Source organism: Ranitomeya variabilis, chromosome 4 (assembly GCF_051348905.1).
Source record: "Ranitomeya variabilis isolate aRanVar5 chromosome 4, aRanVar5.hap1, whole genome shotgun sequence".
In the NCBI taxonomy this organism is placed as follows: Eukaryota; Metazoa; Chordata; class Amphibia; order Anura; family Dendrobatidae; genus Ranitomeya; species Ranitomeya variabilis.
Window position 1 is genome coordinate 697,513,289 of NC_135235.1, and position 15,790 is coordinate 697,529,078.

The following is a 15,790-nucleotide window of genomic DNA, read 5'->3' on the forward strand; positions in this document are numbered from 1 at the left end:
GGTTCTTTCTTTACAAATTAAAATAGTGCCATCACAGCCCCCTTGCCCAAAATGCACCGTACAGAGCACGTTCACCCTGGTGATCTAGCGGCAGGTGAAGGACACACTGCAGGAGACAGTTAAGAAGTAGGCCCAACATAATGTAATGCCCAAATCCCCAATGTGGGGTTCTTTTTTTACTAAATAAACTAGTGCCATCACAGCCCCCATGCCCAAAATTCACTGGCCTATAAGAGTACAGAGCACGTTCACTCTGGTCATCTATTGGTTGTGGATGATGATGAGGAGGATAAGGAGGAGGATAACAACAAACAGACCAAATGTGGAAGCACATAGCCATGTGTGGTTGTGAAGAGGTGCATGAGAATACACCTCCCCATAAGAGAGAATGTATTTGAGGTTATGTTTCGCTGTTTTCACTTGGTGGTGTACAGAAGTCTTTCCCAATCCAGCCCTTGTTCCTTTTTATAAAAGTCAGCCTGTCAGCATTTTCAGTTGATGGGCGGATGTCCTTATCTGTTATAATTCCACAAGCGGCACTAAAAACTCGCTCTGACAGAACGCTAGCAGCAGGGCAGGCCAGGGCCTCCAAGGCATAGAGAGCCAGTTCATGCCACGTGTCCAGCTTGGATACCCAATAATTAAAAGACACAGAGGAATCACAGAGGACATTTGTACGATCTGCAAGGTACTCCCTGACCATCTTCACAAACATTTCACTTCTTGTGACAGCACCCCTTGCCTCTGTGCGATCACGATGGGAGGGTCTGAGAGAACTGTCCCAGAACTTTGACATTGTTTCCCTGCCTGAGCTGGATTGCACGTCTGTCTCTCTTGCTTGGACTCCTTGGTTGTACAACAAACTCTGACATCTGCTGCCAGCGTTCTCACATGGGAATTTTCTAAGTAATTCCGCTACAAGGGCCCTCTGGTACTGCAACATTTTAGTACACCTCTCTGCCTCTGGTAGAAGAGATTGAAAGTTCTCCTTGTAGCATTGGTCTACAGTAGAAGTGTCACCAACCAGTAATGAGTGTCACCAAAAATTTTTATAATGAGAGGGTCACGTGAAACACAGCGCAACATAAAGTCAGCCATGCGTGCCAGACTGGTAACAGGCAAGACTTCCGTGTCCTCACCAACAGGACGACTGACCTATCCTCGTCCTCCTCCTCCCTGTCCTCAGGCCATCCCCGCTGAACAGACGGCATGACAGCTGTGTTTGCAGTACCGTCTATAGCGCATGAAAGTAGCTCCTGTTCTTCCTCCTCCTCCCCATTGACTACCAATCCACGATGAGAAGACATGAGGCTGGGCTGAGTGTAATCCCCCTGTATGGTTCCTTGCTCCATGTCCTTGTGCTCTGCCTGCAATGCATCCTCTTTAATTGTGAGCAGAGAGGTTTTCAGAATGCTGAGAAGCAGGATGGTGACGCTAATTATGGCATCATCACCGCTCACCATCTTGGTGCAGTTCTCAAAGTTTTGGAGGATGGTACATATGTCGGACATCCATGTCCATTCCTGAGGTCTTCTGTGTGGAGTCTGAACTGAATATCGACTGCCTTGTTGATGTTGGTAGTCAACAACTGCCCTCTTCTGCTCACAAAGCCTTTCCAACATAAGCAGCATAGAGTTCCAGCACGTGGGGGCATCATACACCAGCCGGTGAGCTGGAAGGTGCAAACGCTGCTGAAGTACGGCAAGGGCAGCTGAAGCTGTAGCTGACTTTCTAAAATAGGCAGACAGACAGCGTACTTCCACTAGCAGATCTGGGTAGCTTTTCAGGTCACATTGAACCATGAGGTTAAGCACATGGGCCAAGCAAGGTATGTCTGAGCTCACCTTGCCTCAGAGCTGCCACCAGGTTATGGCCATTGTCACACATGACCATGCCTGGCTGTAGGTTCAGCAGTGTCATCCAAACATCTGACTGCTCTTTCAGTGCTGTCCAAAACTCTTCTGCATTGTGCGGTTTGTCGCCTATGCAGATTAGCTTCAGCACAGCCTGTTGCCACTTGGCTGAGGCAGTGCTGCAGTGATTCCAGCTTCTGACTGATGTGTTGCTGGTGTAATGCCAGTACGGCACACCAAGAGAAAAAGTGGCGACTGAGTACCTTGGGACTGCTGCCGCCATCAGGTTGTGGAAGGCTTCTGTCTCAATGAGCCTAAAAGGCAGCATTTCTAGCGCAAGCAGAAGAGAAATATATTTCCGCTTGCATTCCAAAGATTGGGTTATAGACAACTGAAGGCTGTGCTGGGACAAAGATGTAGACGGGCTTGATGATGGTGCTGCTTGACTGTGGGCCACAACAGGTGCAGGGCTAGAGGCATCTTCACATGCACGGTGTACTGGGGGTTGGCTTCTCCGCAAAACAGTTGAAGAAGCAGTGGTGTAACCTGCAGGCAGTGGTCCTGGAGCCTGAGGTTTGGCCCACAATGTCGGGTGCTTTGCTGCCATGTGCCTGATCATGCTGGTGGTGGTCAGGCTGGTTGTTTTGCTACCCCTGCTGATGCGCGCATGGCCGGTACTGCAAATGGCAAATGGCCTGTTTGGGGGTATCGGTTGAGTCTTTAAAAAATAACCAGACTCGGGAAAAACAGTTGGAATGGCTACTTCCCTCATGTTGGTGTTAGGGGGAATGTATGCATGCCTTCTGTCTGTGGCCACCACACTGCTTCTTCCTGCCTGTTGTGGTGATATGCCTCCTTCCCCATTTGTGCTGCTGCCCTCGCTCTGCATGTCCTCCTGCCAGGTTGGGTCAGTCACTATGTCATCCAACACCTCATATTCCACATCCACACCCTTCTCCTCCTCCTGACTTTCTGGCTATTGTGTCTCATCATCGTCCACGTCTTCTGACACTTTCCCACCATCGCTTTCGCAAGACCGAGCTTGTCAAAACTTTGGGTATCTGTACATGCGATCTCATCTGTCCCCACTTCTTGTTGACCAGCCGAGAGTTCTGAATCTTGAAATGGAAAACTGAACAGCTCTTCAGAGTGTCCAAGTGTGGGATCAGTTGTCTCAGGGCACTCGGCATAGTGGGAGGAAGGAGGATCAGGGTGAGGAATATCCAGGCCACACTCACGGCTACTCAGTCTTGACCATGTGGAAGACATGGTGGTGGTGGCTAAGTGACTGGAAGCATTATCCGCTATCAACCAACAACTGTTTCACACTTCTCTGGCTTCAATAGTGGTGTGCTGTGGTCACCTATAAACTGGGACAGGAAGGTTGAGCTAGAAGATGTGGGTCTTTGTTGTTGCCCACTTTCACCTTGGCCACGGCCTTGTCCTCTGCATGCACCATCATCATCACGTCCAATTCCCCGCCCCTTGCCTTGCCCATTTAAAATGGACTACTGCACTATTTAAAATGCTCAACACAAAGAGATTTATTAGTAACAAAATAATATCTGATCAGTATGCCTGCAAATCTACGATTTTTAAAATCCAAACACCAGGCAGGCCTGAGCCTGATATAACAGACTGCATTCAATTTTGGGGTGCTTTTTTGTGAAGTAAATTGATGCAAAATAGTGCTGTATAGAATTAGAGTATCAGACAGCAAAAAAAGGCGTATACCGGCCTACAATGACAAAACTTGGCACGCAGATATATGAGGGCTGTCACGGAAATACCACACTGGCAAAAATGTGGCCTGGTTTTTTTTAAACGCAAAATAGTGGTGTATTGAATTACAGTATCAGACAGCAAAAAAAAAGGGGTCCACCAGCCTACAATGACCAAACTTGGAGCACGCAGTTATACGCGGGCTGTCACAGAAATACCACACTGGCAAATATGTGGCCTTTTTATATATTTTGAAGTGAAATAGTGCTGTATAGAATTACAGTATCAGACAGCAAAAAAAGGGGTCCACCGGCCTACAATGACCAAACTTGGACCACTCAGATATATGCGGGCTGTTACGGAAATACCACACTGGCAAATAAGTTGCATTTTTATATTTTTTAAGCTAAATAGTGCTGTATAGAATTAGAGTACCAGACAGCAAAAAAAGGGGTACACTGGCTTACAATGACCAAACTTGGAGCACCCAGATATTTGAGGGCTGTCACTGAAATACCATACTGCCAAATATGTGGCCTTTTTGTAATTTTGGAACCTAAATAGTGCTGCATAGAATGATTGATTGTATCACCGTTTATTACCCAGCACCTGCCTCCCAGTCCTTGCTGGACAACAGTGCTAATCCGCTAGTGTTCTAGCTTGGTGCCTTGTTAGCTTTCTGTGTATGATATTGTGCAGTTCTGGGATCTCTAGTTCTGCCAGTTTTGTTTTTGGTTTTCCGTTCGTTTCTGTAGCTTAATAATAATAATAATAATAATCTTTATATAGCGCCAACATATTCCGCAGCACTTTACAATTAAGCGGGGACATATACAGACAAATTCAATACAAGTTAAGACAATTTAAACCGTGACATTAGGAGTGAGGTCCCTGCTCGCGAGCTTACAAACTACAAGGAAATAGGGGGACACAATAGGTGAAAAGTGCTTGTTATTTCAGGTCTGGCAATTATAATACATAGGGATTTTCATACAAAGCTGCATGATTCGGTCATCAGCCCGTGTGTTTAAGTGCAATAGTCAAGTATCAAGTGCAGTTATCATGTGCATGGAGGGTGTGGAGACAGATGAATAGTAGGGTGCAGATTTAGAATAATGTTTGGAAGGAGGGAACAGGGCAAAGTTAGTTTACTGAGTAGTTGATGTGGTAGGCTTGTTTGAAGAGATGGGTTTTTAGAGCGCGCTTGAATAGGTCGGGGCTAGGTATCAGTCTGATCGTCTGGGGAAGTGCATTCCAGAGAGCTGGCGCAGCACGAGAGAAGTCTTGTAGACGGAGGTGCGAGGTTCGGATTACGGGGGATGTTAGCCTTAGGTCATTTGTAGAACGGAGGGCACGTGTAGGGCGATAGACAGAGATGAGAGAGGAGATATAAGGCGGTGCAGAACTGTGGAGGGCTTTGTGGGTGAGAGAGATGAGTTTATACTGGACCCTGTAGCGAATTGGTAACCAGTGTAATGACTGGCACAAGATGGAGGCATCGGTGAAGCGGTTAGACAGAAATATGACCCTGGCTGCCGCATTCAAGATGGATTGGAGAGGAGAAAGTTTGGTAAGAGGGAGACCGATCAGAAGAGAGTTGCAGTAGTCCAGACGAGAATGAATAAGAGCGACAGTAAGAGTCTTAGCAGTTTCAAAGGTGAGAAAAGGTCGGATTCTGGAGATGTTTTTAAGATGCAGGTGACAAGAGCGAGTGAGTGATCGGATATAGGGAGTAAAGGAAAGTTCGGTGTCGAATATGACCCCAAGACAGCGGGCATGCTGCTTTGGAGTTATGGTTGAACCCTCCAGGGTAATTTCGATGTTGGGTAGAGAGAGGTTAGTAGAAGGGAGAAACACAAGAAGTTCCGTTTTGGAGAGATTTAGTTTCAGATAGAGGGAGGACATGATGTTAGAGACAGCAGACAGACAATCCTTGGTATTTTGAATTAGGGTAGGGGTGATGACAGGGGAAGAAGTGTATAATTGGGTGTCATCAGCATAGAGATGATACTGGAACCCAAATCTGCTGATTGTTTGTCCAATAGGGGCCGTGTATAGAGAGAAGAGGAGGGGGCCTAGGACTGAGCCCTGCGGAACCCCGATAGTAAGGGGACGAGGAGAGGAAGAGGAGCCAGCAAAAGATACAGTGAAGAAGCGGTCAGAGAGGTAGGAGGAGAACCAGGAGAGGGCTGTGTCCTTGAGGCCTATGGAGCGGAGCACAGTGAGAAGGAGCTGGTGATCCACAGTGTCAAATGCAGCAGAGAGATCCAGGAGAATCAGCAGAGAGCAATGACCTTTGGATTTAGCTGTTAGTAGGTCGTTAGAGACTTTAGTGAGGGCAGTTTCAGTGGAGTGTAAAGAGCAGAAACCAGATTGTAAGGGGTCGAGAAGAGAGTTTTCCGAGAGATAGCGGATTAGACGGGAGTGGACCAAGCGTTCCAGGAGTTTAGAGATGAAGGAAAGGTTAGATACAGGTCTGTAGTTAGCAGTGCAGTTCTGGTCCAGGGATGGTTTTTTAAGTAAAGGGCTTATGATGGCATGTTTAAATGAGGAGGGAAAGATACCCGAAGAAAGAGAGAGGTTAAATATTTTAGTCAGGTGAGTGGTGACCACTGGTGAGAGAGACTGCAGGAGAGGTGAAGGAATGGGGTCACTGTTGCAGGTTGTAGGCCGAGCAGAAGCGAGGAGCTTGGAAACTTCTTCTTCTGAGACAGGCTCAAAGATGTCTAGTGAGCTTGAGGTGCGGCAGGGAAGGGGATCCAGGCACTGAGGAGATTGCGCTGAGATATCCTGATGGATGTGGTTGATTTTTTTCTAGGAAGTAAGTGGCCAGATCCTCACCACTGAGATTGGTGATGGGGGCCTGTACTTTAGGTTTCAGGAGGGAGTTTAAGGTTTCAAAAAGTCATTTTGGGTTGTTGGATAGGGAGGTGATGAGGGTGGTGAAGTAGGATTGTTTGGCCACATAAAGGGCAGAGTTATAGGTTTTGAGCATGAACTTATAGTGGATGAAGTCTTCTGCTAAGAGAGACTTTCTCCACTGCCGCTCTGCACACCTTGAACAACGCTGAAGTAAGCGTGTTTGCGTAGTGTGCCAGGGCTGCCGTTGTCTCTGTCGGGTCTTTCTGCGTGTAGAAGGTGCTGCTTCATCTAGGGCATTCTTCAGTGTATTATTGAAGTGTGACAATGCTAAGTCTGGACAGGAGAGGGAAGAGATGGGGGCTAAAGATGTGTGGAGATTGTCCATAAGCTGCTGGGTATTAATGGAACGTGTATTCCGATAAGTGTGGTAAGTGGGGGTGTCCCGAGTGAGGAGACAATTCTTGACAGAGAAGGAAAGAAGGTTGTGGTCCGAAAGCGGGAGAGGGGTGTTAGTAAAGTCGTGCAGCGATCCGGGACGGGAGAAAACCAGGTCCAGAGTATTCCCGTCCTCATGCGTAGGAGAATTAGTAAACTGTGAGAGGGCAAATGAAGAAGTTAGAGAAAGAAGATGAGAGGCAGATTGGGAGAGGGGATCATTGATGGGGATGTTAAAGTCTCCCATGATAAGTGTGGGGATGTCACAAGATAGAAAGTGAGTAAGCCAGGTGGCAAAGTGGTCTAGAAACAGGCGGGAGGAGCCTGGAGGGCGGTAAACAACCGCCACCCGCATGGAGAAGGGCTTAAAGAGTCTGATGGCGTGGACTTCAAAGGAAGGAAATGTAAGTGAGGGAACCAGGGGATGACCTGGAAAGCACATTGTGCTGAAAGGAGCAAACCAACACCCCCACCCTGTCTGTTTTCAGGTCTGATGGTATGTGAAAATTTCAGGCCACCAAACGAGAGAGCAGCAGCAGCGGTAGTGTCTGAGTCCTGGATCCAGGTTTCTGTAATAGCCAGAAGGTTAAGGGAATTAGAGAGGAAAAGATCGTGAATGTAAGTTAGTTTGTTACACACAGACCGAGCATTCCAGAGTGCACATTGGAAAGCTATAGGAGAAGGCATGCACTGAATGGTAATGAGATTAACAGGGTTTCTATATGCAGCTGGAGGAGAGTAATGTATGCTGGTGGAGGGGGGGCCAGGGTTCGGGGAGATGTCACCTGCAACTAGTAGAAGGAGAAAAAACAGAAAGAGCAGGTGGTGGGATGATTTGTATGAACATTTTGAGTGCTGCATGGCGGTAGTGGCTGGTTTGGAGTGGGTAAGAAATGTCAGTAGAGCCTCAGAGTTAAACATGGGAGAGGGGAGAAGGGAGGGGTGGATATAGAGTGAGTGCCCAGAATGTGTTAAAGGGCGGGCGAGTTGTGAGTAGGCAGAAGTAAAAACAAATGAGAAGCAGATTGATATGATCAATGCATAATGTATTATGACTGACCAAGACTGATTGTTTGTTAAACTTATGCGCCTTACCTGTCTCCTGCCCAACTGCCATTGTATAACTGCCATACACTTTATACCGTTGCACTTAATATCTGTTGCACACGCGAACCCGCACGCGTCCTATCCCAGCCAGACTAAATATATATGAAATGAAGTGACTGCTAGCATCTGGAACCAAATGGCCACAATCAGCAATTAACCAATTAGCATAAGACCAGAGCAGGCATTACTATGCAGGGTAAACAACCAATGCGGAGCAAGGCCATAAAACAGTGGGGCAAAGAAAAAAAAGATAGCTTTGAACACTTTGAATCAGAGACCAAAAGCAGAGAAAAAAAAAAACAAAAAGAAAAAGAAAAGAAGCTTCTTCTATTTTCCTACTAGGAGGTTATCTGCGTTTGAAAATCCCTTCTAAAAAAAACCGGGGCCCAAGTTTGTAGGACCCTTCAAAGTGGTTCAGGTTGTCAACTCATCAGCGGTGAGATTGGACATACCCTCGTCCTGGAGAATTGCAGCGCCCCAGAGACCTGGTCGTTGCAGTAACATCGCTCTGCCACTAAGGGGAGTGATCGTACGTCTGATTGCACTGAAGGAGTTCACCTGACCAGGTATCACAGGCACCAATACACTTCACAGTCTGGCCTCCAGGGGGAACAAAGGGTACTATGTATTAGGCCACTCCTCACAATCTGATAAATCTGGTAAAACTGGGGGTTGGATAGGAAGTTAGAGAGAAGCTGACTGGGTTGGAACCAGGCAACATCCTGTGGCAGAGGGTGTTGCGGGGGAAGACTCCGGGGGGTCTCTGTCAGGGGTGGGATCCTGACAGAGGCCTAGCGAACAAGACAGAACGTTAAGGAACCGCGCCTGCACTACATTGCGGCAGTATCTCAAGAAAGGACAAGAAGCGAGGTTTATTGTGGAGAAGTGAGAAACGAGATCACAGCAAAAAGGAGATAATACCAGTAAGAGTCGTGCTGTAAGATCGAGGCAACATCCTGCTGAGGCGCGTGGCCGGAACGCCGAGGAAGTATTAGGCTCCAAGCATTACTTCAAACCAATGGCAGGACAGTTAATTATAGGTTGGCTGTCTCACCTAAATCACCTAAGCAGACATAGGAGGCAATTGTGGGAGAGGGGCGACACTAGGGTCCCGGAAGAACTCCAGGCCTACCCGTCATACGGATGCGTCCTAGCCAAATCATCTGGGGGACGGAGAGAACGAACATCAGAATAGAAACGAGAGTTGTGAGAAAGAACATCAGAAACAGACACAACAGTTGTGAGGACTATCCAGTGGTGCTCAGCAGGGAAGTACTACATCACACAGGTGCTAGAAGGTAGGCACTAATTTCCACCTGCAAAGGGAACTCTGCATGTGCCTTCGGACCGGCCGGTCTCAGCCAGCCCTGTTAGCAGTGCTCCGGATTGCAGATCCTGAAGCCTACAGTAAAGAGGTAAAGAGACTGCAACCTTGTGTCTTCGTTATTTCATCGCACCACGCACCACCACCTTTTAATTGGACGCCCCTTAGCAGGGTCACGGACCGGGTCTAGCCACCGTGACAACCCCAGAACTGAGACAGAGAAGCCCGGTGCCGAGTGCCCCGCGGCCCTGCGTCTGGGCGCGCTCCAGAATTAATTCAGTTTTTCATGTATCTTTACTGAAGAGAGTTGACATGCCAGATAAGGAGACGATGCTGATTGTTCCTCCACTTGATGAGGATGGCGAGTTTGAGATTTCACACATGCTAGATTCTAGGTGGCACAGAGGAGGGTTGCAGTATCTCGTGCCCTGGAAGGGTTTCGGTCCCGAGGATAATTCCTGGGTGAAAGCTGAGGACGTCTCAGCCTCAAGGCTTATTAAGGTGGTTCATAGGAGATTTCCGAATAAGGCTCGGCCAAGAGGCTCCAGAGGATCCTCGTAAAAGGGGAGGTACTGTTAGAATCTATTTCATTTTGAGCATCCGCCATTTTGTTGTGGTTTTTAGGCTACTGGTCTTTTTTCTCTGGTGCTGGGTTTGGCCTAGGTCAGGTGATTGTATCACCCTTTATTACTCAGCACCTTCCTCCCAGTCCTTGCTTGTAGTGATGGGCAGTCCGGCTCTTTTTGGTGATCCGGCTCTCATGGCTCCGCTCACCAAAAAGAGCCGGCTCTTCCGGCTCACGAACCGGCTCTTTTTGGATCCCTATAGACTATGTGTTCAGGCGTCCGAAACTCCGCCCACCTACCGCAGAAACTCCGCCCACTTCTTAGCAGCCAATTAAATTGAAGAGTGGGCGGGGTTTTGCTCAGGTGGGCGGAGTTACGCCTCCTGAAGTCCGGGATTTTACACCCAGTGAGAGCCATTCAGGGATTTTAGTGGCTCTCACTGGTGTGCCGGCTCCCATCGTTCACAGCGGGGAGCCGGCTCTTTGTGTCGGCTCGTTCGTGAACGACACATCACTACTTGCTTGGACAACAGTGTTAATCTGCTAGTGTTCTGGCTTGGTGCCTTATTAGGTTTCTGTGTTTGATATTGTGCAGTTCTGGCGTAGTCCTAGTACAGGGTCAGCTTTTCCCCCTTCTACCCTAGTCCTGAGTTTCAGAGTAAGAGTTTGTCCAACCACACATAAAAAAAAAATTATCTCCCGGATTCCTGCAATATGAACAGCGTCCAAGAACTTTCTCAACGCTTGCAAGGGTTAACTTTGGAAGTGGCCAGCATGCAACAGCATGTGAGTAATTGCCCTGGAACATGCTCTGAAGAACCAAAGGTAGGATTACCTGAGTTTTTTGTGGTAAACGGCAAGAATTTTTTACGTTTAAAAAAGCATGTTTACTATATTTTCGGCTTAGACCTATATCCCCAGGGGATGAATTACAGCGTGTGGGGATTATCATGTCTTTATTGCGAAGTGAACCCCAAATTTGGGCATTTTCATTACGTCCTGATGATTCTTATTTCACGTCAGTAAAAGCATTTTTTATTGCTATGGGGTTGTTATATGATGATCCTGATCGGGTCACAGCACCTGAGACAGAGCTCAGATGGCTTAAACAGGGTTCTAGTGATGCTGAGAGGTATTGCACCCTGTTCAGATGATGGTCCGCAGAGGTCAGGTGGAATGACTCAGCGCTTAAGAGTCAGTTTTTAGCAGCTTTGAGTGAAAGGGTTAAATATTTACTCACTGCATATTCTGCACCTGATACTTTGGAAACTGCTATGCAGTTAGCTATCCGTGTGGATAGAAGATTGAGAGACAGGCAAAATGAAGAGAAGGCTCCTCCAATGCTGTACCCAGCTCCTCAGGATACCCCCGTCAACAGTGGGGAACCTATGCAACTTGGGGCAATGTCGTCTTGTTCCCAGGAGAGGGAGAGGAGGTTCTCTGAGAGTCTTTGCTTGTATTGTGGTAAGGCTGACCATTTTATTAAGCAATGCAAGGATTGACTAAGGAAGTGAAAAAAAATGTCAGTAGGAGCAACACTCCCGTTCGTATTGCATTTTTACAGCCCGCGTTTTTTTTTTCTTGTAATACCACATATTGTGGTCATTCCATTGATTTTCAGGTAATGGTGGATTGTAGTTCTGCACTTAATTTGACTGATCAACAATTTCTACACAAATATAAATTTGATTCTGAACCATTGTCATCTCCTTTTCCTGTTTTGATGATTGATAACACTCAACTGGAGCATGGGTGCGTTTCTCAAAAGGTCACAGGTTTTCCACTTATTGTAAATATGGAACACCTTCAACTCTCTCCTCCGTCCCCAGCACCTCCTCCCTCCCAACTCATCTCAGCTGAAGACTTTGCCTCATTTTTCCAGCAGAAGATTGAGAACATCAGAGACAGTTTTAGTCGACAACCCCCAGAACCCTTCCTCCCAACTACCCAGCCCTCCACCTCCAAAACCAACTTCTCCACCATTACAGAAGATCGACTCTCCACTCTACTCTCAAGATCGCATCTCACCACCTGTGCACTTGACCCACTCCCATCCCACTTCATCCCAAACCTCGCCACAGTCTTTATCCAAACTCTAACCCATCTCTTCAACCTATCACTAACAACTGGTGTTTTCCCCTCAAGTTTTAAACATGCCTCAATCACACCTATAGTCAAAAAGCCCTCTCTTGACCCATCCTCTGTATCTAGCTATCGTCCTATATCACTTCTCCCCTATGCCTCAAGATTACTGGAAAACACATCCATCTTGAACTGTCCTCCTATCTATCTTCCTGCTCCCTCTTCGACCGCTTACAATCAGGTTTCCGGTCACACCACTCCACTGAAACTGCCCTAACTAAGGTCACCAATGACCTATTAACTGCCAAGAGGAAGCGACACTACTCTATCCTCCTCCTGGATCTGTCCTCTGCCTTTAACACAGTGGACCATTCCCTATTACTACAGATCCTCTCATCCCTTGGCATCACTGACTTGGCCCTATCCTGGATCTCGTCATACCTAACTGACCGAACATTCAGCGTCTCCCATTTACACACCACCTCCTCACCTCGCCCCCTATCTGTCGGAGTCCCGCATGGTTCAGTTCTAGGGCCCCTGCTCTTCTTCATTTACACTTTTAGCCTGAGACAGCTCATCTCACGGTTTTCAGTATCATCTCTATGCTGATGACACACAGATCTACATCTCTGGACCAGATATCACCACCCTACTAACCAGAATCCCTCAATGTCTATCCGCTATTTCATCCTTCTTCTCCGCTAGATTTCTAAAACTTAACATGGACAAAACAGAATTCATTGTCTTTCCCCCATCTCACGCGACCCCCCCAAACGAACCTATCCATTACAGTAAACGGCTGCCCACTCTCCCCAGTCGCAAAAGCTCGCTGTCACGGGGTAATCCTTGACACTGATCTCTCCTTCAAACCGCACATCCAAGTCCTTTCCACTTCCTGCCGCCTTCGACTCAAAAATATTTCACGGATCCGTACATTCCTAAACCAAGAATTTGCAAAAACCCTAGTCCATGCCCTCATCATCTCCCGCCTTGACTACTGTAACCTCCTGCTCTGTGGCCTTCCCTCTAACACTCTCGCACCCCTCCAATCTATTCTAAACTCTGCTGCCCGACTAATCCACCTGTCCCCCCACTATTTCCCGGCCTCTCCCCTCTGTCAATCCCTTCACTGGCTCCCCATTACCCAGAGACTCCAGTACAAAAGCCTAACCATGACATACAAAGCCATCCACAACCTGTCTCCTCCATATATCTGTGACCTCGTATCCCGGTACTTTCCTGCACGCAACCGCCGATCCTCACAAGATCTCCTTTTCTACTCTCCTCTTATCTCCTCTTCCCACAATCGCATACAAGATTTCTCTCGCGCATCACCCCTACTCTGGAACTCTCTACCACAACATCTCGGACTCTCACCTACCATCGAAACCTTCAAAAAGAACCTGAAGACCTACCTCTTCCGCCAAGCCTACAACCTGCAGTAACCACCGATCGACCAAACCACTGCACGACCAGCTCTATCCTCACCTACTGTATCCTCACCCATCCCTTGTAGATTGTGAGCCCTCGCAGGCAGGGTCCTCTCTCCTCCTGTACAAGTTGTGACTTGTATAGTTCAAGATTATAGTACCTGTTTTTATTATGTATACCCCTCCTCACATGTAAAGCGCCATGGAATAAATGGCGCTATAATAATAAATAATAATAAAATAATAATAATCAGGAGTGTATAGACTTGTTTGTTCTTGCTAAATTGCCTTTCCCAGTCATCCTGCACAATCCTTTGCTGGACTGGTCGCCTAGTACTATAAGGTCCTGGGGTCAGGGGTGTTATGGTAAATACTGTAATGTTCATGTTGCTGCTATTGTGAAGAGGGAGCTACCTGAAGCCATTCAGGATTTCTGGAGGGTATTTTCAGAAGTTGAGTCGCAAGCTCTACCACCCCATAGAGATTAAGATTGCGCTATTGAGTTCGTTCCAGGTGCTACACTCCCTAAGAGTTGTTTATTTAATCTGATGATTCCCGAGAGGACCCTCTAAGTCCCCTGTGGCCGTAGGATTTTTGTGTCAAAAAACGCCGGCGTTTTATCAAAATTTTATTATTGACATTCTGAGGCCGTTGATCAGTAGAAGTGTTATTGTTTATTTGGATGATATTTTGATTTACTCACCTGATCTGGAGTCGCAATGGCAGAGAGTCCGCAAAGTTTTACAGATTTTGAGCGAAAACACACTCTTTGCTAAATTGAAGAAGTGCGAGTTTGCGGTCCAGAAAATTAGTTTTTTGTTGTACTTTGTCTCCAGTGATGGGTTTGAGATGGACCCGGTGAAGTTCAGGCAGTTTTGGAATGGCCTAGGCCTGAATGTTTAAAGTTGGTTCAAAGATTTTTAGGGTTTGCTATTATAGAAAATTCATAAAGAATTTTTCTGTTATCGTTAAACCTATAAGTGACCTCACCAAGAAGGGTTCTAATATTGTCCAATGGTCGACTGAGGTTCTTAAGGCTTTTGAGCATCTCAAGGAGAGGTTTAGCTCTGCTCCTGTTTTGATCCAGACAGATGAGATTAAGCCGTTTTTGGTAGAGGTGGATGCCTCATCAGTAGGGGTGGGGGCAGTTCTGTCCCAGGAGGGGGAAGATAGGGTGCATCCCTGTGCTTTCTTTTCTAAAAATTTTTTGAGGACTGAGCTCAACTATAATATACCAAAGTAGTAGGGCAACTGCTGTCTTATATAAACAACTACCTAATGAGAGCCTGATGGTTGAAACTCAGACAAGGAAATCTGGAGGAGAACACCAAGGAGGAGGAGAACACCAAGGAGCGGCAGACACCGTTACTAGGCCCCAACCAAAGTAGTAGGGCAACTGCTGTCTTATATAAACAACTACTTAATGAGAGCCTGGAGGTTGAAGCTCAGACAAAGAAACCTGGAGGAGAACACCAAGGAGGAGGAGAACACCAAGGAGCGGCAGACACCGTTACTAGGCCCCAACCAAAGTAGTAGGGCAAATGCAGTGTTACATTAACAACTACTTAATGAGAGCCTGAAGGTTGAAGCTCAGCTTTTTCAGTGGAGGACAGCTTGATTGAGTGGCGCAGACAGACAAAGGTAGTATGTGTTAACTAAAAAAGTTGGCTCTATGCAGTTTTAAATTGGTTACAGGGGTACACAGGCAGCATTGGTGTGGTCAGCGGAGGACAAATGGAAGGAGGGACCGCAGACAGGCTTCCTAGGCCCAAAATAATAAAATAGGCTCTATGCAGCTTAAATTTGGCTACAGGGGTACACAGGCAGCATTGGTGTGGTCAGCGGAGGACAATAGGAAGGACGGACCGCAGACAGACTTCCTAGGCCTAAAATAATAAAATAGGCTATATGAAGCTTCCATTATGTGGCAGGGGTACACAGGCAGCATTGGTGTGGTCAGCGGAGGACAATTGGAAGGAGGGACCGCAGACAGACTTCCTAGGCCCAAAATAATAAAATAGGCTATATGCAGCTTCCATTTTGTGGCAGGGGTACACAGGCAGCATTGGTGTGTTCAGCGGAGCACAATTGGAAGAAGGGACCGCAGACAGACTTCCTAGGCCTAAAATAATAAAATAGGCTATATGCAGCTTCCATTATGTGGCAGGGGTACACAGGCAGCATTGGTGTGTTCAGCGGAGGACAATTGGAAGGAGGTACCGCAGACAGACTTCCTAGGCCTAAAATAATAAAATAGGCTATATTCAGCTTCCATTATGTGGCAGGGGTACACAGGCAGCATTGGTGTGTTCAGCGGAGGACAATTGGAAGGAGGGACCGCAGACAGACTTCCTAGGACTAAAATAATAAAACAGGCTATATGCGGCTGGCTATATGCGGCTTCCATTAT

General features: G+C 47.1%; 1 protein-coding gene across 1 annotated transcript in view; it reads left to right on the top strand.

The window, feature by feature from the left end:
• The first annotated feature begins 10,407 nt into the window (after positions 1–10,407).
• LOC143767741 (uncharacterized) overlaps positions 10,408–15,790 on the top strand; it is a 66,052-nt gene continuing 60,669 nt past the window's right edge. The window contains exon 1 of the mRNA XM_077256253.1: positions 10,408–10,693. Coding sequence (XP_077112368.1) covers positions 10,583–10,693 — 111 coding nt within the window. The 5' untranslated portion in view covers positions 10,408–10,582. The remainder of the gene's footprint in view (positions 10,694–15,790) is intronic.